Source organism: Oncorhynchus nerka, linkage group LG28 (genome assembly GCF_034236695.1).
Source record: "Oncorhynchus nerka isolate Pitt River linkage group LG28, Oner_Uvic_2.0, whole genome shotgun sequence".
NCBI lineage: Eukaryota > Metazoa > Chordata > Actinopteri > Salmoniformes > Salmonidae > Oncorhynchus > Oncorhynchus nerka.
In genome coordinates this window covers 33,380,198-33,407,862 of record NC_088423.1, presented here as the reverse complement: position 1 = coordinate 33,407,862, position 27,665 = coordinate 33,380,198, and the positions used below count along the sequence as shown (strand labels likewise).

The 27,665-nt window shown below is 40.4% G+C and overlaps 2 protein-coding genes across 2 annotated transcripts in view; one reads left to right on the top strand and one right to left on the bottom strand.

Annotated features, from left to right (window-relative positions):
• The window catches only part of gfra1a (gdnf family receptor alpha 1a), a 113,319-nt gene extending 106,438 nt beyond the window's left edge, over nucleotides 1-6,881 (top strand). Inside the window, exons 8-9 of the mRNA XM_029640469.2 lie at nucleotides 3,343-3,390; nucleotides 4,220-6,881. Coding sequence (XP_029496329.1) covers nucleotides 3,343-3,390; nucleotides 4,220-4,375 — 204 coding nt within the window. The 3' untranslated portion in view covers nucleotides 4,376-6,881. The remainder of the gene's footprint in view (nucleotides 1-3,342; nucleotides 3,391-4,219) is intronic.
• A 9,728-nt stretch (nucleotides 6,882-16,609) lies between these two features.
• LOC115113159 (attractin-like protein 1) overlaps nucleotides 16,610-27,665 on the bottom strand; it is a 312,747-nt gene continuing 301,691 nt past the window's right edge. The window contains exon 30 of the mRNA XM_029640467.2: nucleotides 16,610-19,369. Within this exon, the coding sequence (XP_029496327.2) occupies nucleotides 19,245-19,369 (125 nt within the window). The 3' untranslated portion in view covers nucleotides 16,610-19,244. The remainder of the gene's footprint in view (nucleotides 19,370-27,665) is intronic.

Here is a 27,665-nt window from a genome sequence, read left to right as displayed (position 1 = left end):
ATGTGATGTAACTGACACTAATGTTCATACTTGGGAAACTCACAGTATTAGGTCTGTCCAGGGTTCTGTCATAGATACACACATTCTCTAATCAGATGAAAGTGCTCACTTTGCAAGGACACACACATCACACAACACACAAGTGCAGGAGGCAATCATCCTTCCCACACAGATGCGCATGCAAAACTATTGTATGGTTTTAGCAAATGTGTATTTGTCTCACATCACACACATACCACAAATACACACACACACACAACACACACACACTAAGCTGATAATGAGGCTGGTGTATTGGCGAGTTAGTGCTGTTGGCGCTGTGCGCGTGGCGTGTCAAGCTGAAGTTAATGAGAGTGTGTGTTCCTGTATTAGCCCTGTTTGCTCTGTAGCGTGTGTTGAGCAGGAACGGCTGTCGGAGGCAGACAAGCTCTTTCTAATCACACACTCAGGGGACGGGCCTGTCAGAACACTCACTCCTCTCTCCTCTCCTCATCGATTACAAACCCTCTATACTGGCACTGGCAGACAGCTGTAGCACTTGTGCAAAACCAATGACTCAGGACCCCACTAGACTTCTAGCCAAAAGACAACTTTGGAACTTCCCACGTAAGCAGCTTGAAAATGTTTGTTTTTTTGTCTTTCATTTGATATATTTTCGCAAATCAAATTTAGCTCTACTGTGTATTCCTCAAACTGCCAGGAAGTATTTTTTCTTTTTTTCTTTGTGACCTTAAGCTTCAAACTGAATTAGAAAGGGTTCTCTTTGTCTTGTATCCGGTGAGAACGATTTGCCTCTCTTTGTGTGGATTGAAAGTGGCGCAGGCAGAAATGCCTTTTGTCCCACGTCAGAGATTCAACAAAGTCAGGTGGCTCCCAGCGTATCTCAGCACCAGGAACAATAGCAAGGAGAGTCTGTTGTGTTGCTGCTGAGCCCAGCAGGGCCTGTAGCGCTCCCCAACCTGGGCCTGACAGTTAAGAGCAGCAAAACAGATTATTCACTGTGAACCCCAGAGGGGATTCAGTTTTACTTATGAATAGTTAACTCAAATGAAAATTGCTTAGCTGCCTTTAGACAAGTCTGTATCAACCATATTCAAACAGCATTTCTGCATCAACATCGCCAGTGGGTGAAACTGGGTATAAAGACATATTTTGTAACATCATGGTCAGGTTGTATTTTGATATTTGGTATTTTATTAGGATCCCCAAAGCAGCAGCTACTCTTCCTAGAGTCCACACAAAACATGAAACATGACATAATACAGAACATGAATAGACAAGAACAGCTCAAGGACAGAACTACATAAATTGTTATAGAAAATGTTTTACTTGGTTATAATCCGGTTGCAGGTTATTGGTATTCAACACCCTACACATACATACGCATGTACTCGTAAAGGATACAGGTCTGATTCTCCTCCGCTCCCCATGAAAACCCGTAGATAATGCATGGTGAAGTATGAAACAATAACAGCATTCCCAGTCAAGCTAATTGCTGGTTTAGGCCAGCGGGAGAGAAATTAATTGTGCGACAGCTCTGGATTCCATTCAGTGGGCAATGACAAACATCTCTAATTTCCCTCTACTGTGTCCCATCCAACTCCCACTACAGCCAAATCCACACACCCTCGCACTGTCTTCTGCACTCCCACATTACACTGATCAGGACAAGTTGGTTGGTCTTAATGTGTTATCTTCACAAAGTACATATTACTCCACATAAACACTTTGTAATAGTCCAGACTCGCTGAATTACTGCATTATCATGCCTGCCCTGTGCCATATTCCCCATGGCTCTATAGGGGTAATACTTGCAGTAACAGAAACCGGCCTGGATTTTCATTTATACTGAACAAAAATATAAACACACCATGGAAAGTGTTGGTCCCATGTTTCATGAGCTGACATAAAAGATCCCAGAAATGTTCCATATGCACAAAAAGTTAGTGTAATTGAGCATTTCTCCTTTGCCAAGATAATCATGACAGGTGTGGCACATTAAGAAGCTGATTAAACAGCATGAGCATTACACAGGTGCACCTTGTGCTGGGGACAATAAAAGGCCACTCTACAATGTGCAGTTTTGTCACACAACACAATGCAACAGATGTTCAAGTTTTGGGGGAATTGGCATGCTGACTACAGGAATGTCCACCAGAGCTGTTGCCAGAGAACATAATGTTCATTTCTCTACCATAAACCACCTCCAGCTTTGTTTTAGAGAATTTGGCAGTACGTCCAACTGGCCTCACAAACGCAGACCACGTGTAACCACGTCAGGCCAGGACCTCCACATCCAGCTTCTTCACCTGCGAGATCGTCTGAGACCAGCCACCCGGACAGCTGATGAAACTGAGGAGTATTTCTGTCTGTAATTAAGGCCTTTTGTGGGGAAAAATTACTTCTGATTGGCTGGGCCTGGCTCCCCATTGGGTGGGCCTATGCCCTCCTAGGCCCAACCATGGCTGTGCCACTGCACAGTCATGTGAAATCCATAGATTAGGGCCTAATTTATTCATTTAAATTGACTGATTTCCTTATATGAACTGTAACTCAGTAAAATCGTTGAAATTGTTGCATATTGCGTTTATAATTTTGTTCAGTATATTCTACTGTCAGACCTACATCCCCACAACACACACACACACAGGAAAACACGCATGCACACACAGTTTTTTCTAGCTCCCACCAAATGGAAAACGGGAAGTATTGTAAAGCATTAGAGTGACTGGCTCACATAGGGGACTGAACGCAACCCTGTCATGTAAATCATCACTTTTGTTTCACTGTTGGCCACAGCGGTTTCCCTTCAAGGTCTTTGTCCACTTGAGGTCCTGCAAATACCAGATGACCGGCCTCATCATACGACATTACCTAGAGCAGCCAAGCTGTTGTTCGAGGCACATTATAAATAAAAGGACTTACAAGTGGAAAAGCGCTGAGATTTAACTGTGACCAGAGACGTTTCCTCATACAACCTGGTCCGGGAAGTCATCTGTAACCACTGAATCGAAAAACTGTATGAGAATCAATGACGACATGTATTTCAGTAGAAAATGGTACTGCATGGCTCAGTTGGTAAAGGATGGCACTTGCAATGCCAGGATTGTGGGTTTGATTCCGGGGCCACCCATACGAAAAATGTATGCACACATGACTAAGTCACTTTGGATAAAAGCTCCTTCTGAATGGCATATATATTTTATATTATTCCAAAGCAACAAGTCACTGATGTTGAGCACTACCCATGGTCCATCACTGTTTACAATCACTTTGACGAGCGCATAAATTCCTACTACACACAGTATGGTGGTTTTGACCATGTTTCTCTTGGTTTTACAGGCACAGAAACTGAAGTCTAACATCTCAATTGATGGGGTGCTTTGTGTGGTAAGTGGAGAGCATAGTTTGATTATCCTAATGAACCTTGTTTGAGAAAGAAATATTAACTTTAAGCCATAACTATCAACTAACAATTTGTCATGACTAAGACCAGGAGTTTTTCCTGACCATATGGCCTATCCAGAAAATGTGAGTAGGTCCTACCTAATCAGTCGTGATCTATGTAAAACCATGTATGAACAGTAGTGTAGATTTTCAATTAAGAGGAAAGACTAAGGTAATTACTACTTGGACCCTAACCTCATGACACAGACCCACATAAAGAAGTCAAGGCGACCTCTTCTGCACACATGCCCATGGTCTTTGTAGTCCTCTGGGCTGAAATGTGAGCATTGCTTATCTAGTGCTCTTCAAAGTTCAGTAAATGTCATTGTACATAATAAAGCTGCATTATTCCATGGAGTGACATTTAAGGAGGCAGTGGCAGGTTCAAACAGCCTGAGAAGACATGGCCCCTTTTCAGCTCTGCAATTCATTAGTGCATCAAAGAGCTTTTCATCTCACCTCCAAAGCAACACATGGATATGACAGAGCCACCCTGGCATTTTAGTTCTTAAAACAAAGTTCTTTTTTTCAACTTTCCAGTCTTGTCTGCCAATTTAATCACACATTGGTGGTGTTATTACGACTTTCTAATTTGGTTTGGATTATGTCACCTTTCTCTCATTGAAAATGTGCATTTGATATAGTGTTTTGCGTGTAGCCCCAAGAGATCATGAATGTGGACACTGTAAATGCAGGTTTTTGATGCAACCAGGGAAATACTGATCGTTATGATTTGTCAAGTTGTTTCAATTCTCTGTCCCTCCCTCCACAGGACCCACAGATCGACGACCCCGGTATATCCAACTCCATCTCCAGGAATTCAGCCGGGCTGCCGTCATCTCAGGCACACCTATACTCACTGCTGCTCCTGCTGGCCGTGCTGCTACACTGCACCCTGGCAGCGCTCGACCCCGCAGCAGTCTTGTAGCCATGCTGCATTTCAAAAACATGGACAGACTCAATTTGTATAAAGAAGAAATTATATTCTCTGTTCCCAGTACACCTGTTGTATTTTTCTTTCCCTTCTCTCTGATTCCTTTTTTAATTCTAGTTTGAAGAAGCATTACGTTGAAGTGTGCTAAAGTGATCTCAGTGTAACTCAGTTTTGCTCTGTTTTCTCTCGTTTTTGTTTATGAAGGGAAAAGCTTCTATGTCGGTCACTGGGCTATCATGAGAATGCATTGCTACATTCAAATACACAATGGCTGGTGGCTTTTGGGCAGTTCCTGGTACGAGTCCGTCACATGGGATCTATTGTATTAATAATGGTATTGTCATTAAGCAGGCGCTTTTATCCAAGTGAGTTTGTGTGTTGAGGCTGAGGCAAAAATTCCCCATCACTTTGATCGCAATGGTTTACATGAGGTAGGCAGCTTTTTCAATATTTCTCTTCTGTGGTGTGCGTGTGTGTTTTGATATGGTGTCTGCCATCCTTTCACATTTGAGAAGAAAGAATTTGAAGATGTGGATGGAGTTATGTTGGCACAGAGCTCAGACAGTATAGATGGCTAGACCACAAAATCTTGGCTTTAGAACCTGGCTAAAGAACCCCGTATTCTGTTGGGTGCCACGTTTGTGTCACCAACTCAGCCTGCTGCAGCAAAACACACATATTAAAAGCTCACGTTGACATTGTAGCTCAGGCTCATACACGCATGCAAAAAGCACACGCGCAAAGACCAGTACACACATACAGTACACACTCACACCCACATGTAAAGGCTCCCTAAAATGTACATGGAGCTATTTGAGTGAAGGGTTGGGTGATATGGTGATTGTACATGGTGGAATTGGACATTGTTTTGGTCTTTCAAAGTAGTTTGACATATTTTCTCTATACTGGATGAAAGGGAGGAATGGATGTAGGGTTTCTGGTAGACACATTCCTACCTGAATGAGTATGTGAGCGCTGGACTCTTGAATGCTCTTGTAAGCATCGTAAAGAGCTGTGGAGCTCTTGGCAACAGTCGTACAGATGATGACTTTAAGAATTGTATCAGCTCACGAGAGATGATGATGATGATCAAAGCTTTGTTGTGTACACGTACTGTAATTACACACAATCATTCAATAGGCTAGCATACATCTGCTCAATGTGTTGTCATATTGCCTTCCCAATAAAACGATCAATCTTATTGGAGCGAAGGCTTATAAATAACGATTGGCATCTGAGTCCAGCTGACGCAGAACATGTATGTATATTGTAGCATTTTGTATGTCTCCTGAGAATCGCTGAGAAAGTATCAAACTTGTAACATAATCATATTTAACTCTCAAATGAAATGTGCAAATAAAAAGATACATTTGAAGTAATAATTTGCTCATGTGGACCACCCAACACACAGTCACCTCACACTTACATGTGGCATGTGCAGCAAATTACTTTAGCCTTCGGACATTTTAAAGCATTTATGACATGCTGCTTGGGTTCGTGTGGCTTTTCAAAACATAATATATATTACATGTTATTTACTGGGCATTAAAATTATATATGTATGTACTTGATTGAAACAGTAATTGGACTAGAGATGTCTGATTGTAATCTTCTATTCAGGAGCACCGTGAGCAATTTGATCAGATTCAGATTCCCTATAAAATACATCAAATTAAACAATAGCATTTTTGTTTAACAGCAAGCAATATATTTGCCACAATACGTATAAAGTAACTCATGTAAATGAAGATATCAATGTGGCTCTCCTATTGTTTTTCCTGAGCAAACAAATATTCAACCAATTTTATCAGATTCAGATTCCCTGAAAAATACATCAAATTAAACAATAGCATTTTTGTTTTACAACAAGCTACGTACTTGCCCACAAACATATGAAGGAACTAATGTAAATGAAGATATCAATGTAGCTCTCCTATTGTATTTCCTAAACAAACAAATATTCTACCACAGTTACATTTATGCTGTTGCCTAAATATATTGTTTTTTGGTAAATACCCTGTTATTTTTCTGTCTTTTACTATTTTGGCCTTAATTTATTAAACTGCTACATCCTGCACAAGTAAGGAGCATATAGGACCGTACACAGAGGTTAAAGTTCATAATATCGCATGGTTGATAGGAAATGCAATAAAGGATATAGACTATCATTTGATCTATGGGATCCGAGGCAGCTGGGTGGTTTAACACATTGGTATCTGCAGTTAGATTGCTGATATTTCACAGAGACAGAGGATGAATGTGTTGGAATCTGTGGGGGAGGGAGGATAACGAGCCCACTAAGTGGCAGGTGAAGACATAAAATACCCCAGGAGTATTTGTATTCATCTGCATCACATTGGTTGTTTAACTAAATGAAAACGAACTGCAATGTTTATACTGATTGGAAACAAACAATCCCTCAGCTATCCACGTTACTTATAGCCTTTGAAAATGTACAATCTATTGTATAAAATGATAATTAAAATGTTGACTCATCCAACAGTGGGGTTGTTTTTTTTATTCCTTGGGGGGTTATTCTGTGGCCTGTTATAACCCTGTTTTGCTGGCAGTATGAGAGCGAGAGAGAGAGAGAGAGAGAGAGAGCAGCAAACACAGAGACTGAGAGAGAGAGGCAAACACAGAGACTGAGAGAGAGAAACATACACAGGCAGCCCAATTCAATTCAGGTATTTATTTCCACTAATTGGTCTTTTGGCCAATCACATCAGCTCTGAAAAAGATCTAATGCGAAAAGATCTTATGTGATTGGTCAACGCAGCCATAGAGAGTACTGATTCAAGTACGGTGAATCTGTCTGCATAAATAGACATGTGTAGCCATTGTCTGGTACCTGAGAATGAACTGTGTGAGCTGTGGAATCTGGAGCTGTGCTGAAAAGATTGACCGTGTTGACACAATAGTTTATCTATGACATGCTGAGATGAAGACCGGTTCCAGGTGAGGACATCAGCCTTGGCTTTACCATGTCAGATAAACAGCTCACATGTTCCCAGGACATTTGGGGAAAATGTCTGACAATGTCAAAATGAAAACATTCTCTTCGTGTCACGAATCAAACATTTATTTTTTTATTTTTTTTATTTCACCTTTACTTAACCAGGTAGGCCAGTTGAGAACAAGTTCTCATTTACAACTGCGACCTGGCCAAGATAAAGTAAAGCAGTGTGACAAAAACAAAAACACAGAGTTACACATAATCAAACGTGCAGTCAATAACACAATAGAAATATCTATGTACAGTCTGTGCACATGTAGAAGAGTAGGGAGGTAAGGCAATAAATAGGTCGTAAAGGCAAAATAATTACAATTTAGCATTACCATTGGAGTGATAGGTGTGCAGTTGATGATGTGCAAATACAGTTACTGGGGTGCAAACGAGAAGAGGATAAATAACAATATGGGGATGAAGTAGTTGGGTGTGCTATTTACAGATTGGCTGTGTACAGGTACAATGATCAGTAAGCTGCTCTGAAAGCTGATGTTTAAAGTTAGAGAGGGAGATATAAGAAAGTTCATAAGAAACATAAGAAAGTTCTGAAAGTGTTTGACTGTTCGCTGGCCCTGGACCTAGATTAGGGAACATTCTCAGAACACCTCTGGACAAATTCAAGTCAATCCCACTTGAAATACTCTAGGAACAAAACATGAATCGCAAAAAACAGATAAGCTTCAATGCACAAATACAGGAAAAAAGTACAATACTGAGAAGGGAGGGTCAATTTCATGCATGCACTTTTCCACAATGGAGCAGGAAATAGTATGTAATGGCTGTATGGCCTTTCTCTGGACACCATACTAGGAGGGGGTTGTTTAGCTGGAATGGGGTAGAAAGACAGCCAACGGGGTTGACCTTTCAAATCCCACAGATTAGGGAATGCTTCACAATTATTACATCACATGTTGTTACAGAGTTTTTTTCTGAAATCAACTTAAAATGTCACTGGTGTGGTTGTTTCAACAGTATACCAGCTGGTACTCCATGTAAGTATGTTTCTTGCAGGCATTTTATTCATGGACAGAAATAATGAATCTGAGACAACATGTTATACAGACTTTGACAGAATGCAGCAGCAGCTGTGACAAACACATTGACATGGGACTGTGAGTGATGTTGAAAGGATGCACTGACGATGTTCATGCTGGTTTGGTGGCGAGAATCAGCTCTTACAATTAAATTCAAGTGCTTGGTTGATATGTGGCTTTTATATTCATCCAGTCCTCTTACAGAAGACAAAACAACATACCCTAATCTCTAGTGGACAGATGCACGTAACATTGATCGAGCAACTGAAGCGATTTTGCAAGATTTTAATTCTGGATTTCTGAGAATAATATATATCAGCTGAAGTTGAATGGAATGTGTTCCAAAGAATAACACCAATGTTATGTAACTAGGGCTCCCATCACGCACAATATTTCCAATCAAATCCTGTAAAAGAGAAAAGATGGAAATGGCATGGGCTAAAGGAGGATAATGCCCTTTCAGACAAACAGAAAATGTTTTATTAATGTCAAACAAATGCAATGCACAACCTTGAAATTAAAGCCCTCCAGCAAAAAGGGGAACTGTAAAAGAAAGATATTGAACATTAGTTCCCCTAAATGTAGGGAATAACATTTTTGATAGCGAGAGTAAAACTGCATTTCACATTGGAGATGTGCTTATTAAGAAGTTCTAAAGACTAGTCTGTTGACTCGAGCCTCTGCCGAAATGGAAAGAGACCTTCCGCTTTTGGATGTTAATAATGTGACACTCCATCATAACTCCTCCTCCACATTTACTGGATTGGTTGAACAGTGCAGAAGAGAACCTCCCCTGACAGTTTTTTCTTTTTCTTGTGAAGACCAGTATGTAGGGGATCTAGCTTCAGGCGTTTCGTTTACGCCTGCTACGTTAGGTAATTGACCTAACCTTGAGGAGGCTTCATTACATATTATTGACCTCAAGGAACCTTGGTTAGGGAGATGACCATTAACTGCACTTCGAGAAAACAGTGGAATATAAACTGAAGTACTTGAAAACATTTTTTCAGGCAATAATCAAGGCTAAGGTAGTCTAACAAAATAATATTGTATAAGACTGGTCTAAGGAGGAGCTTGGTGAACTAGATGAGCTGGCTTCTCAAAGAAGTCCTATTGAAACAAACGTTGTATGAAGGGAAAGGGGGATACCTAGTGAGTTGTACAACTGAATGCATTCAACTGAAACATGTCTTCTGCATTTAACCCAACCCCTCTGACGCTGGCCTTGCATAGAATATGTCTATTCTAAAAAAGTGCTGGTATTATATTTAGTCTGTGAAAAAGTAAGGGGGAAACAGGTTTTAAGCATCGTCGTCAGATGATTATTCATATCCACAAATGTATAGTCTGCCAGTAATTTCTGAAGCTACTTAAAAGGATGTAAAAACTGAAAAGATGTAAACATTTCAAGTCACATTCCACGGGCATCAGTTCACATCTATTAATAAACATGTCACATTGGGGTTGCTGTAAAGTACCTTCAGAAAGTACACTACATGACCAAAGGCAGGAGGAAACCTGCTCATCCAACATCTCATTCCAAAATCATGTGCATTCATATGGAGATGGTCCAGCCATTGCTGCTATAACAGCCTCCACTCTTTTGGGAAGGCTTTCCACTAGATGTTGGAACATTACTGCGGTGTCTTGCTTCCAATTAGCCACAAGAGCACTGATGTTGGGCGATTGGGCCTGGCTCGCAGTCGGCGTTCGAATAAATCCCAAAGGTGTTCGATGGGGTTGAGGTCAGGGCTCTGTGCAGGCCAGTCAAGTTCTTCCACACTGATCTCAATAAACCATTTCTGTATGGACATCGCTTTTTGCTCGGGGGCATGGTCATGCTGAAGTAGGAAAGGGCCTTCCCCAAACTGTTGCCACAAAGTTAGATGCCCAGAATCGTCTAGAATGTCATTGAATGCTGTAGCGTTAAGATTTGCCTTCACTGGAACTAAGGGGCGTAGCCCGCACCATGAAAAACAGCCCCAGACCATTATTCCTCCTCCACAAAACTTTACAGTTGGTAATATGCATTGCGGCAGGTAGCGTTCTCCTGGCATCTGCCAAACCCAGATTCATCCGTCGGACTGCCAGATGGTGAAGCGTGATTCATTACTCCAGAGAACGTGTTTCCAGCCGACGCTTGGCATTGTGCATGGTGATATTAGGCTTTGTATTACCCATTTCATGTAGCTTCCAATAAACAATTATTGTGCTGACATTGCTTCCAGAGGCAGTTTGGAACTCGGTAGTGAGTGTTGCAACCGAGGACAAATGATATTTTCGCAACACGTGATTCAGCACTCAGCGGTCCTGTGAGTTCTGTGAGTTCTGTGTTCTGTGAGCTTGTGTGGCCTACCACTTCACGGCTGAGCCGTTGTTGCTAATAGACGTTTCCACCTCACAATAACAGCACTTACATTTGACCGGGACAGCTCTAGCAGGGAAGAAAATTGACGAACTGACTTGTTGGAAACGTGTCATCCTATAAAGATGCCACTTTGAAAGTCACTGAGATCTTCAGTAAGGCCATACTACTGCGAACGGCTATGTGCTCAATTTTATACACCCGTCAGCAATGGGTATGGCTGAAATAGACTAATCCACTAACTTGAATGGGTGTCCACATACTTTTGATTACAATTGATTACATTTAGATTTTTTTTGTCACTGGCCTACACACAATATATCATAATGTCAAAGTATAATTATGTTTTTAGACATTTTTCACAAATGAATAACAAAAATTGAAAAGCTGAAATTTCTTGAGTCAGTTAGTATTCAACATCTTTGTTATGGCAAGCCTAAATAAGTTCAGGAGTAAAACTTTGCTTAACAAGTCACATAATAAGTTGTATGGACTCACTTGGTGCGCAGTGAATTTCAAACACAGATTCAACCACAAAGACCACAGAGGTGTTCCAATGCTTCGCAAAGAAGGGCACCTATTGGTAGATGGGTAAACAAACAAAAATAAATAATGCAGAATATTCCTTTGAGCATGATGAAGTTATTCATTACACTTTGGATGGTGCATCAATACACCCAGTCACTCCAAAGAGAGGAAGGAAACCACTCAGGGATTTCACCATGAGGCCAATGGTGACATTAAAACAGTTACATCGTTTAATGGCTGTGATTGAAAACAGAGGATGGATCAACAACATTGTAGTTAATCCACAGTACTAACCTAAATGACAGAGTGAAAATTAGGACGCCTGTACATAATACAAATATTCCAACATATGCATCCTGTTTGCAATGAGAGACTAAAGTAAAACATCCAAATGTGTCAAAGAAATTAACTTTATGTCATGAATATAAATCGTTATGTTTGGGGCAAATACAACACATCACTGAGTCCCACTTTATATGTTCAAGCATGGTTGTGGCTGCATCATGTTATGGGTACGCTTGTCATCTCAAGGACTAAGAAGATTTTTTTGTTGATAAAAAAGAAACGGAATAGAACTAAACATAAACAAATCCCATAGGAAAAGCTGGTTCAGTTTGCTTTCCAAAAGACACTTCAAGACAAGTCCATCTTTCAGCAGAACAATAACTGAACACACAAGGCCAAATGCACACTGGAGTTGCTTACCAAGATGACATTGAATGTTCCAGAGTAGCCTAGCAACAGTTTTGACTTAAATTGGCTTGACAAATCTATGGCAAGACTTGAAAATGGCTGTCTAGAAATGATCAACAATCAACTTGACAAAGCTTGAAGAATTTAAAAAAGAATAATGTGTAAATATTTTACAATCCAGGTTTGCAAAGCTCTTAGAGACTTACCCAGAAAGACTCACAGTTGTAATCGCTGCCGAAGGTGATTTTAACATTGACACAGCAGTGTGAATACTTATGTAAATTAGATATTTATGTATTTAATGTTCAATACACTTGCAAATATTTCTAAAAACATGTTTTCACTTTGTCATTATGGGGTATTGCGTGATGGGTGAGTGAAAAAAACGATTTAATCCAATTTAATCAGGTTGTAACACAACAAAATGTGTAATAAGTCAATGGGTATGAATACATTCTGAAGGCACTCTAGCTCACTGAAAACCCCCATGGGCAGTTTATGTCATTTGGACAAATGGTTTATGAATACTAATAAATGTTTAAACTATAATTATTCCACTGTTTTATAATCCCTATGTAATTATGAGGCTAGTTTAGAATTGTACTGTATGCCCCTTCAAATTATGATATTGTAAAGATATACTGATCTAAATGATCGTGGGTCACAAATTAACTTGTAATTCCACATTAATGCATGGTAGGTCGTATGAGAAAATGTATAACTAATTGACTCAGATTAAACCCGTTCCGATGGCATGAACCAGTGACACTACTCACTGGCAGTCTTGTATCAGGAAAGTTGTGACATAGAAGTCTCCCTCCCACACAGGCCAAAGAGCCATACTTTCCCATCATTTTTACCATCTTTTCTATCTCATCAGATACTAATTTCTGTCACTACAGTTACTTTTTTTCCCTTTCTCTTTGTTCTTGGTCCGATGTGAGGAGAAGGCCTCCTTTTGTTGTGGTGAAGAGCACTATTGACAGTGGTCAGGGTTGGATGATAGAAGAACCATTCTTCTCAAGCTCCGGAGCTGTGGGTGTAAGGGTCCAGGGGGCAACCATGTGCTTTGTAACACGGCCGGCCCTGCTCAGTCATTTACCATAAGAAGTGGAAATTACCCAACGCAATTGGAACATAATACCATAAAGATTGAGGTCTGGAAGTGGCATCAATCATGTGAATGCGGGTCAGTTGACCCTGACCCTGAGGTGAGTGTGGCCAGCTGGTCAGGGTCCATTAAAAGGGAGAATGTGATGGGGGGAATGAAATGGTGTGAATGAGCGAGTACACTAGGAGATGCTACAGTTGCAGACACACTTCAAACATAATGGTTGCTAAGGGTGGCATACTGTATGTCAAAGCTACAGCATATTCACAGTAGAAATGCATATGCGTGTGTGACTTTCTCAATAAATGGACAGCTGGAATAGACAACCAAAAAATGGCTGGTCTAATCAGTGCCCTCTGAGAAACAGAGAGTGCATTTAAGCAAATATTGTCTATTATATTGACAAGATGTTCAAGTGACCGCTTTAACAATGGAAATACATGTCCTCAATGGGACCATTCTAGCCAATGAGATGGCAGATACGCTTCTGAACAACAGGGCATAGAGATAGATAGAGGGCTCATCATGGGCATCTGCATTTTAAAGTAGTCAATTATCTTCTTCTTCATTGGCTGATTGCTCCCAACTCATAGGAATCTCCACCCAGTTGACTACTTTAAAAAGGTGGAAGCCATCAATGGCAATGTCCATGCCAAAACTTATATCCATGATGAGTCCTCTATCTATCTCTATACAACAGGCTCCGATATAGAAGTTGCCGAAATACCACATGTCCACATATCAGTGCATTCGTAACAAGTCAACCATTACGAAACTTCAATTAGATCAGATAAGCCCCAGGTAGTAAATTAGCAATTGCATTTTGACGTCCATACATAAATTCCTCACTTTGTGAGCTTATTTTCGTGGACAGATTTTGTGCGGAGTAAAACCTCTCGCTTCACCTCTTCCTCTCCGGCTTATGATAAAAAGCAATGTAGACAAATACTGTGCCATCTGATTGGTTGAAGGTGATTCAATTGTTGACAAGGAAGTTTTGAAGAAGGCCCCTCAATACAGAGGTAGGCTCAAACTGCAAGGAGGAATGCCAGACTGATACGTGAAGTGAAATAGAGTGGTGAATGTAGCGATCAGGATTTATCAAACATATTGGTCAAATCAGATGCACACTATTCCTGATGCAGTGAAAAGAATAATAACATCTAAAAATGTAAAATATAAGAAAGCTTTATGCTACATCTTTTTGGAGTGCAGACCCATCACACCTTTTTAATGATCTGAATTCACCGGTTTAATGCACCAACCAAACTCCCGGGAGAGCCAGATGGTCCCCTTTTGATTAGTACATGTCCTCTTAATCAGAAATGACCGTTAAATGTCAAGCGCTGTATAACGCACAATCAGATTGAATCCCAGCCTAGGTCTCTTTGGCCTTTTACTGTAAGAGCGGGACAGGAGACTCTGCAGTCTGCTTATATTGATTGAATTGTTAGCATGGAGTTAACTCCAACACAGACAGTCTTTTAACTTGAGAAAACCTGTTGTATTTAAAATGGCAGGAAAGTGCACCACTTATCTCTCTTTACTAATGGCGAAGACAGCATGAGTATTGACAGTATGCAGCCCTTTCATGTATCATTGCATGGTGGACTGTTAAGTTTGATCCTAGGGGAATTCTTTAAAGATCTACACTCCCCATGCCCTATGAAAATGTCTTCACAATTCTCTGATTACTCAAGTTTACAAACATTAGAGATTCAATGAAAATATTTGAGGAAATATAAGGGGTCTATTCAATCTGTATTGTGAAAGTTCAACATCACAGCGTGATTTAAAATTAAATCCAATGTTCCCGTGTTAGTGGGGACTGTATTTACGGTAAACGTTGTATACAGTGACCTCGGAAAGTATTCAGACCCCTTGACTTTTTCCACAGTTAAGATACAGCCTTATTCTAAAATTGAATAAACAAATACAAATTGTCAGCAATCTACACACAATACCCCATAATGAAAAAGCGAAAACAGGTTTATATATATATATACACACACACACACACATATAAAAAAGTAAAAAACATATTTACATAAGCATTCAGACCCTTTGCTATGAGACTCGAAATTGGGCTCAGTTGCATCCTATTTCCCATTGATCATCCTTGAGATGCTTCTACAACTTGATTGCAGTCCACCTGTGGTAAATTCAATTGATTGGACATGATTTGTAAAGGCACACACCTGTCTGTATAAGGCCCCACAGTTGACAGTGCATGTCAGAGCAAAAACCAAGGAATTGTCCCCAGAGCTCCAATACTCTTCCTAGAGCTGGCCACCCGACCAAATTAAGCAATCGGGGGAGAAGGGCGTTGGTAGGGTGATGACCAAGAACCTGATGGAGTTCCTCTGTGGAGATGGGAGAAACTTCCAGAAGGACAACCATCTCTGCAGCACTCCACCAATCCGCCTTTATGGTAACGTGGCCAGACAGAATCCACTCCTCAGTAAAAGGCACATGACAGCACACTTGGAGTTTGCCAAAAGGCACCTAAAGACTCTCAGACCATGAGAAACAAGAATCTCTGGTCTGATGAAACCAAGATTGAACTCTTTAGCCTGAATGCCAAGCATCACGTCTGGAAGAAACCTGGCACCATCCCTACGGTGAAGCATGGTGGTGGCAACATCATGCTGGGGCGATGTTTTTCAGCGGCGGGGACTGGGAGACCTGTCAGGATCGAGGCAAAGATGAATGGAGAAAAGTATAGAGAGATCCTTAATGAAAACCTGCTCCTGAGCACTCAGGACATCAGACTGGGGCGAAGGTTCCAACAGGACAACAACCCTAAGCACACAGCCAAGACAACGCAGGAGTGGTTTCGGGACAAGTCTCAATGTCCTTGAGTGGCCCAGCCAGAGCCCGGACTTGAACCCGATCGAACATCTCTGGAGAGACCTAAAAATAGCTGTGCAGCAACACTCCACATTCAACCTGACAGAGCTTGAGAGGATCTAGAGCTTCCACAAAGTACTGAGTAAAGGGTCTGAATACTTATGTAAATATTTCAGGTCTTTTTTTGTGTTATTTTTGTTAACAAATAACAAATATTCAAAATTGCTTTGTCATTATGGAGTATTGTGTGTAGATTGATGAGAGAAAAAAACTGTTGAATCAATTTTAGAATAAAGGCTGTAACCTAACAAAATGTGAAAAAAGTAAAAGGGGCCTGAATACTTTCCGAAGGCACTGTATGTCGGCTCAACTTTAACGACCTTTACATTTCTATTGCGCAATATGCAACGCAGATTGAATAGAGCCCCTAGTCTTGAAAGTGTCATAAGTCGCATAAGACACATTACATATCAAAATCAACACACATTCTATATCTGAGCGATCAAACCAATACATCCTTTTGGCGGATCTTTCAAGGTGTCCGATGTCTGTATCTTTAAGTACTCTCTGCTTGTAAGCCAATCAAATTGACATCCGGTGCAACAAATCAATAAAGCTTGAGAATTGAGAGGCAAAAAAATACAAAAGGAGGCATGTTTTAATCACAGTATGAAGAAGCATCAAAATGTTTAATTGTAACTTTACATAATATGCCCATAATGAACAAAATAATGAGGTGAGCTGCTCTTCATTCATACACATTTCAACAGATCTGTGTAAAATACATTACATGTAGTTCACCTGACTGGAAAACATCAGATTTATCACATTTCTACATTTCCTATGTACATTTAAAAGTGTGATAATTTATTAGGGTTTGTTTACAATGATTTACAAGACAAAGCGTGACACAGAACATAGGATGCTTCAGATAGAAGTGTAAACACAACAAACTTCAAAGTCATACAGAGAAAACAAACAGCCCAAATGCCAAAAATATGCATGCATGCTTCCTCCCTCCCTTCCTTGAAGAAATCCCAGGTAGAGAGTAGGAAAGGAAACATATGTGACATTTTGGAACTGAGAATGGTATTGGCTGAATAGAGTTGCAGGATCCAAGCTGAGTTAGTGTGTTACACAAATTAATCGACCTGGATATGGAGGTTAAATTAATCATTTGGTTTTTGTCTTATTAACATACTGTACAAGAAAACATTAGAGCTACAATTTGTTGTTATTTGTTTTATGACTGTATGCCCTTGTCATTCCCTTAGAAACACAATCATACACAATCACAATGAAATATGGCAAAAAAAAAGGAGTAGCAACTAAGATATGATTTTGTGCTCTAAATCTATACTTAAATAAATCAAGGAGTCTTGATATGTATAAAGTATATGTGTTGACGGATACTGAGAAATATGTTGAAACATCTTGACATACGGTCAGGTCCAAAATGATTGCCACCCTTGATAAAGATGAGCAGAAAATACAAATACTGAGCTATATTTTACGCAAAAAAACGTTTCTACTTCTATTATTTTACACTACAATTGCTCAGGCAAAGAGATTTAGTTTAACGAGTATACTGTATATATATATATATCTCAAATCTACCACTAGTGTGCGTGGCCACAGCTCTATTTTTCATATATATATATGAAAAATGTGAAAAAATAGAGCTGTGGCCACGCACACCAGTGGTAGATTTGGCGTTGAAAGAAGGATACATACGCAGAAAATAACCCCATACCCACTGTAAAATAAGGTGGATTTTTGATGTTATGGGGCTATTTTGCTTCCACTGGTCCTCGGACCCTTATTAAGTATGGCATAATAAACTTTACCTAGTACCAGGACATTTTAGCCAAAATCCTGGCTGCCTCTGACATGAAGATGAAACTTGGCTCGAAGTGGGTCTTCCAGCAAGACAATAACCCGAAGTACACATCAAATTCCACAAAGAAATGGTTTAATTGACCACAAAATTAACATTTTGCAATGGTCATTTGTCTCGGGAAATCTGTGGTCGAACACCTGTGGTTTGAATTGAAAAGGGCAGCAGATCAGAATCTTTCCAGATCCTTTATGGAGGAATGGTCTAAAATACCTCCCAATGTGTTCTTCAAACTCATATTATCCTTGCAAGGTGAAGTATTGTGTGTATTCCCGCTGGGACTACCCATATGAAAATGTATGCACACACGACTAAGTAACTTTGGCATATATTATTTTGATTATTATTATAATAGGTATTCAAAACAGGGTTGCCAATAATTTTGACCCTATCTTTTTGAGAATGTTTTTCATTACTTAAACTCTTTCTATGAGCATTTGTATTAGTATAAAATCATATAATTGTCCTTTTTTTTTATATATACATACAATATAGCTCAGTATTATGTATTATTCATTTTATGCAGTATTTTTTGCTCATCTTTATCTAGGGTGCTAATAATTTTGGAACTGACGGTATATGACACATGGAGAGGACATGCATTTAAATGCCATTCTAAATGTTATGCCATTGCTCTTTGACAATGAAGTACACATAACAAACACAGGCATGTTTCAATACTGATACCAGTTCTCTTCCTTTTTTCCCGCTGTTCTTTGCATCCGACTTCTTCATTAGGCCATGACATGCTGTACTGCTGGTAGGCTCATGGGAGGAATCCTCAGCACAGGATACATTACCTCAGAGTGAGGCAACCATATAGTCAAGTCACAAGCTATTCTATCTAGACCCATACGCTGCTCTGTTCATCTAGCCTGGATTGAACTTGGGCAGACCATACATTAAAATAAAACATAAAAGAGCTTTTATCTTTGTATCAAAATGAGCACACATCTCACCAGCAAGAGGCCCTTGGCATTGTTCTTTCAGACTCATGTCACATGACATTCAAACTTCCAGTGGCGACCTGCTCTTCCTGAACTCTTAAGGAGATGTGTTCACAAGGAGGAAGTGCAGACTACAAACTTCCTGGCAGAGAGCCAATGGGATGTCCAGAACCCTGCAGCTGGGCAGAGATCCAATCAGAGAGCAGACAAGTCACTGGGAAAAAAACAAACATTACAGGGCGTGGGGATGAGGCACACTTTGCTTGCTGACACTCAACATCTCAATAAAGGGATTCTGTTATCACCAGGTTCACTTCAGCACGCCGTGTTGTTGAAAGACTGATAAAAATAGAGCAAGAAGTCATCATAAAACAGAAGCGTCCGCGGTCCTTTCAGGTGCATTCAGGCTCCCCTTTTGGTCAGGCGGTTCAAACACAGGTCCCCTGATGTGTTACTGCGTGCAGTTTGCGGTTCTTCAGGCCATGATACTTATCTTTGAAGTCTCCAGGTTTCTGCTGCGAGGTGTCAATCAGGGCACTGGCGATGGCAATGCCTACAGGGAGAAACACATGGGGGAGGGAGAAAGGGAAAGGGAGGAGGGAGAGAGACAGAAGAAGGGAGGTGAGCTTCAAAGAAGACACTCAGCAGTGTGGCAAAGTAAAACACAGCAGACAGTAATTAGCTTGCTGTCTCCCGCCCGCTTAAACCCTTTCCCAACTCCCAGAAACGCTTCCCCAACTCCTGCCCAAGCCCTCACATATCAGAGTTCAGCAGGAGACGAGGGACTACATGTCACTGAAGCATAGCTCTATACCTCTCTAGGCTGCTATGGGCTGTTCTTTTTCTCAAAACAACAATCTGATGGTCTGCTATTTTCTCCACAGTGCAACAAAAAAAAGTGGAGAACACAATGACACCAGATGCTTACTGTAGTTAATATGGATTTTCAGTATGGCTTGCCCTCTGTACAGCGGTAGGCTTGACTAGTATACTCATTAGGACAGGAAGTAAATGTCCATGTATGCAGACCAAAAAACTAAAGAGAAAAACAAGGAAAAACTCTACATGTTTAAGCGTTTCACACACCAGTGATTCCTGGGTTTTTGCAGAGGGAACGCTGATGTCTAATCAAATCAAATTTGTATTTGTCACATACGCCGAATACAACAGGTGTAGTCTACACCTTACAGTGAAATGCTTACTTACAATGACGTGTGAGTGCGCGCAGTGTGCCTATGCATGTGTGTGGCCAAGCCACAGTGCGCCTTAGGTAGGCATGGCAACAATCGCCTCAGTGCTCTTTCCCGCCGCCACGGACAGGAGGCCAACCCTCAGCACTGATTACAGAACAAGATGTCTGAGTTAGAGAGGTATAGAGAGAGGGACAAAGTGGGAGTGGAGGAGAGAAAAGAGCCTGGGCTGACACTCTTAGTCTACAGCCTGACATGTCTGGTCAGTGGAGCCAGACTAGATTACCTGTCAGCCCTTTCACTCCAAATCACAACCAGATCCTTTTCAACACTGTTACCTGACACTTTTTCTATAGCAATCACTACACGTAACACTGCAGCTAATATGTCTGACCTTGACATCCAAAGCCATCACTACTATTGGATAGAAACCACCACTACATGTAACTCTTGAAAGACAAACTTTCCACACTTGAAAGTAACACTTTTTTAAACTCTAAATTAAAGCTTTTCAAAGAAAACTAAAAACATTTAATGAAAAAGTTATCGTTATAGATGCCAATTTGGTGACTCAACCAAAGGTGAAAGCTTACAACAGCGGTTCCCAAACTCGGTCCTGGGTCCCACCCTGGGAGCACGTTTTGGTTTTTACCATAGCACTACACAGCTGATTCAAATAATCTACTAATCATCAAGGTTTGGTTATTTGAATCAGCTGTGTAGTGATAGGGCAAAAACCAAAACATGCCCCCCTTGGGATCCCCAGGCCGAGTTTGGGAAATGCTGGCTTACAACCAAATAGCTAATTTTTCATGATTGCTAATTAAAGCCAATGCCTTCTGGATAACCAGAGATATGCATCTCAAATCAATTTAATTGGACAACATAATCAAATCAGGATACAGGATGCAACCTACTAAGGGAATTGTTTTGTCAGGTGAGGTTGCTGGATCACTAACCCTGATGTACAAAGTGGTTTGGAACAGGAAGGGCCGTTCTAGCACTAGGGACCCCAAATACATATAATTTTCAATCAAACAGGAATGGGACATAATACTATGATACTAAGATCTGACGAGGGTTTTAGTGAAGAGAAATACAGTAAAAAGGCCAGGTCTTTCTTGAATTTGTTTATTTTTTAAAAAGGTTCAATAAAACTCAAACTAAATAAGAAGAACAAGCACATTATTCTGATGACAGCTTGTAATGAAATATAATAGAATTAGTGTCATCTGCATGACAATAAAGGAGTAGAGTTACAGTTATCACTTTCTCACACAGATTACAGCTGCTTGACTTTCAAGTTTAGCTTTTAGTATTTCTGCTGACCAGGCAGGATTTCTCCATGAGCTACTGTTGGTTCCCCATTATTCAAATAGCGTCATTAAGAGTGAGAATCCTTGTGAAAACCTTGTCCTAGTTTGATACACTACATGACTAAAAGTATTTGGACATCTGCTTGTCAAACATCTCATTCCAAAATCATGTGCATTCATATGTTGTTCGTCCCCACTTTGCTGCTATAACAGCCTCCACTCTTCTGGGAAGGCTTTCCACTAGATGTCGGAACATTGCTGCGGGGACTTGCTTCAATTCAGCCACAAGAGCATTAGTGAGGTTGGGCACTGATGATGGATGATTAGGCCTGGCTCACAGTCGGAATTCCAATTCATCCCAAAAGTGTTCAATGGGGTTGAGGTCAGGGCTCTGTGCAGGTCACTGACCTTGACAAACCATTGCTCTATGGACCTCGCTTTGTGCACGGGGGAATTGTCATGCTGAAACAGGAAAGGGCCTTCCCCAAACTGTTGCCACAAAGTTGGATGCACAGAATCATCTAGAATGTCAATGTATGCTGTAGCTTTCAATATTTCCCTTCACTGGAACTAAGGGGCCTAGCCCGAACCATGAAAAACAGCCCCAGACTATTATTCCTCCTCCACTTAACTTTACAGTTGGCACCATGTATTGGGGCAGGTGGTGTTCTCCTGGCATCTGCCAAACCCAGATTCAGTTATTGTGCTGACATTGCTTCTAGAAGAACTTTGGAACCCGGTAGTGAGTGTTGCAAGCGCTACGCGCTTCAGCACTCGGCGGTCCTGTTCTGTGAGCTTGTGTGGCCTTCCACTTTGCGGCTGAGCTGTTGTTGCTCCTATACATTTCCACTTCACAATAGCAGCACTTACAGTTGAACAGGGCAGATCTAGCAGGGCAGAAATTTGACAAACTGACTTGTTGGAATCCTATAATGTTGCCATATCGAACGTCACTGACCTCGTCAGTAAGGCCATTCTACTGCCAATGCTTGTCTATGGAGATTGCATGGCTGTGTGCTCAATTTTATACACCTGTCAGAAACGGGTGTGGCTGAAATTGCAGAATCTACTAATTTGAAGGGGTGTCCACATACTATCGTATGTAGTGTATCTTCACCAGACAATGTGGTTGACAATGTTGACCAGATGTGCAAGCCTCATCTCAAAGTCAGTTCCTATTGTAACTGAATTGAATTGTTTCTAAATCCTGTTAAATCTGTTAAACATATACTTATTAACAGTCTTTTAAATCCTAATCACCCAAACTAGGAGGACAGATATTATCTGAGACAAGGAGTGAATAAAAGAGTCACATAAGAAGATCCACTCTGGGTCAATAACCTCTGCTTCCCACTTGGTTCTCATATCACTGTCAACAAGCTCTCCACTCACAACTGCGCAGGGGGAACAGTAGGAGACAAGATGATGCCTTTGATACCCTCAGAATAACTGGACAACACTGTAGTCCAGCCCAGCCTGCACTGTAGGTCAGAAAGATAAAGAGAGCCCTGAGTCTGGATGTGAATAGACACTATGCCTGGAAACAGAACACCATACCCTTACATTCCCAATAATGGTGACATAAAAGGAAAAGGGATTAAGAAAGAATATTAAGAAAAAAAAGAGCAATCATATCTTTATTTTGTATGCGTTATCTTTCCTCGACACACTCAGCAGCGTATGTTAGTTTAACGAGCTTAGAAAAAGCCAAGGCCACCGGACCACGAGGCTGTGATGGGAAACAGGGTGTCATGGTGGCAGCTCGGCGGATAGAGAGATGGTCAGGAGAGCAGAAAAGGAGAGATAACTGGGACCCTGATTGTGTTTTTTCCTCCATTTTTCCATCGCTTGCTTGGGAAACTTCAAGAGAATTATAAACCAATGCCACATTGAACTTAGACTGGGAGACTTACAGTGCCTAGTGAAGGTTTACACACCCCTTGCACAGTCTTCAAATTCTATTGCCTTAAAATGAAATGCAAAAAGGGATTACATTAGATTTTTTCGACTACAAATCTACACAGAACATTTTCCTAATTAATAAAAAATTAAAATAACAAAAATGTCTTGATTGTGTATGTCTTCACCCCCCAGAGTTAATACTTGGTGGAAGCACCTTTGGGAGCCATTACAGCTGTGAATCATTTTGTATAAGATTCTACCAACTTTGCACAAGTCTTGTTTTTGTCAAAATTGCTCAAGCTCAGTTAATGTGATTGGGAATCATTTATGGGCAGCAATATTCAAACCTTCAAAAATGTAAGTCAGGACTGAGACTGGACCGCTCAGGAACATTCACAACTCTTGGAAAGCCATTCTGGTGTGTCTTTGTCAGTAACGTGTGCAATTGTCCCTCTGAAAAATGTAACTACATATATCCCAAGGTAAGATTTACAGAAGACTGTGTTTTTTTTTATCCTGACCAATTCTCCTGTCCCTGCCGATGACAAGCATACCCATAACATGATGCTGCCACCACAATACTTGAAAATACAGAGGGTTTCGCTCTGTGTTGTATTAAATTTGACTGAAACTTGCAGTTTTAATTTAGGCAAAAAAGTTAATTTCTTTGCTGTGTTGTCTTGCAGTATTACTTAATGGCCTTGTTGCAAAAAGATTGGATGGCTTCCTTTTCACTTTGTCATACAGATCAGTAATGTGGAGTGAAATCAATGTTGGTGACCCTCTGTATTTTCAGGTATTGCCAGGTGGCACCGTCATGTAATGGCAACACACTATCACAGATTATTGTGAAATAGACACATGACTTATTTGAAATTCGTGACAGGCAAACAAAAAAGTACATGTTTCATGTCCACCACAGGATTTTCTTCATAACGCATTGTGTTGAATACACAATTTTCATGTATACCACACAATTTTCTTCCTAACGCATTTGTGTCAAGTAGAACATTTTCTTCATAAAGAATGTGTTGTAGCTCACATTAGCTTGGCTAGGGGTTAGGGGTTAAGGTTAGGATATTTAAATGGTTAAGGTTAGCTAACATGCTAGCTAAGTAGCTAAAAAGTAGTACTTAGTTGTAAAGTTGCTAATTAGTTAAAATGCTAAAGTTGTCCAACGTGATTCGAACACGCGTTTGGGTTGCTAGACCTTTGCGTTATACGCCCACCCGTCCTCCCCAACCAACCTCCCCTGTATCGTTTCTGTCTTAAGTAACCTACTGCCTTCATCGGTGATTGAAATGCACAGTATATTAAATCATGTAATGGACAGGAAAATAAATATTTTTTTGTGTGTCACAAATTTTGCATAAGTAATTAGTGTCTATGTCACGATAATTTGTGATAGTAGGTTGGTAATGGGTTGTCACTGGCTGGAACTGGGGAGTTAGTCAGGATTAAAAAGGATGAAAGGAGAAAAGCCCAGGTAAAAAGTTAGAGGAACACCCATCGTATTCTGAAAAAATACAATGTGTTTTATTATTCAGCAGGACAATTGCACAAACTTAAATACCAAAGACACACCAGAATGGCTTTCCAAGGGGTGGTGTGTTCCTGAATGATCCAGTCGCAGTCATGATCATATATGATTTGATTTGATTTACTGAGCTTAAAGCTGCAATATGTAACTTTTTGGGTGAATTCACATAGAAATATGAGTTATAGATATGTCATTCTTATTGAAAGCAAGTCTAAGAAGTGGTAGATCTGTTCTATGTGCACTATTTCTTTGCTTCCCATTTTTAAGCTTCAAAGAGCTAACAATACAATATTTTGGGTTATGGAAAATATATTTCACAGCAGTTCAGATTATATAATACTATACTTGCTTCTTTTTCCACATAAACTGAAATTAGGCAAACTATTCAAATTTTTGTAACCAGGAAATGGCGGAGCAATTGTGCACCTTTACACAATTTTGACAATAACAATGTTGCCCTAAGAGTTGTGCAAGGATGGTAGAAACTTATACAAAATTAGTCAGCTGTAATTGCTGCCAAAGGTGCTTCCATCGAGTATTAACTCTGGGGTGTGAAGACATACGCAATCAACACATCTTAATTTTTTTTGTTATTAATTTAGAAAATGTTATTTACTTTTTCTTTCACTGAAAATGTGGAGTAGGTTGTGTAGATCTGTAGGTTTGGCAGATTACATTTTAAGGCAGCAAAATGTGAAGACTGTGCAATGGGTGTGTAGACTTTCACTAGCGACTATCTTTACAGGCACCTTGGCTAAATGCAAGTCGCTGGGCAACGAGGGTACCACCACAGACTCTTACCTCGTACCGCACTCACTCAACAGATCTCTCCTGAATAGGCAGGTTATTGTTGATGAGAACAGGATTGCTGTGTTTGTATGGAGACTATGTTTAAACTCCTAAGAACATGCTGGTATCTGGCAGGGAGATGGTTTTCTTCCCTGTCCTGACATCTCATCCTGTAGGGGAATCCCAACAATGAGGGAGAAGGTAGAGAAGACTGATGATGGAAAGAGGAGCAGGTAAAGAATTAAGACATGATGTGAAAGATGAGGTAGTAAGACTAGAGTAGGAGATGGCTGCTATATAGACGTCCATCCATCTGTTTGTCTGTCTGTCTTTGTCCCTTCAGCAAATAGGAGGATGTCTGTGTCTTTTGGATATTTTATCCAGGTGCCAATCTAGCTCCAGCTGTATAGTAAGTCTGTCTGAGAAGCCTGACTTTTAAAAGTACACACCCTTTCTCAGACATTTTAGAATGTTGAAACCAGCTTCCCTACATTCAGGGGAAGTTCCTCACTAAGCAGCTAGTCCCAGTAGGTTGGAAGTAGAGTAAGCAGATTAATACAATGGCCCCTCACTCAACTATTGGACTGAAGGAATACATTAGGCTTGGTTAGATCCACCGCTCCCCTGACTTAGACAGATTTAGTAGTGTGTTTGTGTTGGGAGATGGGCAATGATAGACTCCAGAGTGGAGGGATTTGGTGCTTCTTCTGGTCTCCTCGGCAGAGCACTGTAAAGCCAGTGACACACAGGGGGCTTAGAGAAGTTGACTGCTTCACCAGCTTGTAATCTCTATACACAGACATGCCTGTGGAGAGGTGTGTGTGTGTACACGTGTGCATTCGGCATGTTTGTGGGTATGTGTGTGTATGTGCAGGCAGATTGTCTATACCAGACAACAATTAATACAACTAAAACTTCTACTACTTGCAGAGGATGGAGTTGAAATGTGACATTTCCTCCACGGTGTTATGTATGGATATGGTTGGTATGGAACTCCTCTGAGTAACTTTTCCTATGAAGATGAGCCCTTTATCCACCTGTGCTATCCTGGGAGCCTCAGCTCTGCTGATCTCAGCATTACAGAACAATGTGTTTGAGCTCTGTACCAGACAGGACTGTGCACTGCTCTACCCAGCATACAAACCCCAGGCTCGCAACATCCAGGCACTTTAATCCCAAAATCGGAGAAACCGTCAGGATCCTAAAAGGCGGATTAATATGGCGCAGGTGTCGCGATAACGCAGGATTCTGAGTTTTTCACGCAGAAAAGGAAAGATAAAACCATGAAAAAATGACTTACTGCGTTTTGTAAATGCAGATTTAAAATTATTCTTATTGTAAATTCTGCTCGGTTCAGTCAGGGTTCGCACCAGATCATGAATGTAAAAGGACTAATTTTGTGCTTCAGTTGCACTTCTCCACTTCTATGAAATATTTTTGGTCGAGTCATTGGATTACCAGACAGCACTCTGACTGACGTGCAGACTTCTTTTCTCCGTGTACTTTCCTCAGGTGTAGTTTCTTTCCGGCAGCAAGTTAAAGTGAAATATTAACTTCAAGCAAAACATTAGGAAATATAGCTGGCTACATAATTTCTATGATAAGCCTTAGAAATATGATGGTCATGCATTGTTTTTGCAAAAATACCTTGCTTTTTCATTGTAAGCTGTGTCGTGTCTTTACTGTCATTAAATTGAAGACAGTTTTATCAAAGATTCCCAGTAATTAGTATAACGCGATCAAAGTAATTAATCGTGTACCTGTAATTAACTAGGAAATAGGGGCACCAAGGAAAGTATTCAGATTACAAAGTTATAATTTCCCAATATAACCTTTCAGATATTTTCATATCTGATCAATAGTCTTCTGATTAATGATTTATTTATTTTACCTCACGTTAGTCTCATTCCAAACGTCGTAAAATGTTGGTTATCTGGATTAACCCAGTCTTCACTATGAGTCACCCATACATCAATTGTCTTAAATCATTTATTTATTACTAAGTAATTCACAGAAATGCATAAACAAACAGTAAATATGGTTACATGAAATGATAGAATGTGAACCGGCATGGCAGCTTGTTATACAAAGGGGCAATGGGGGGGGGTTCAT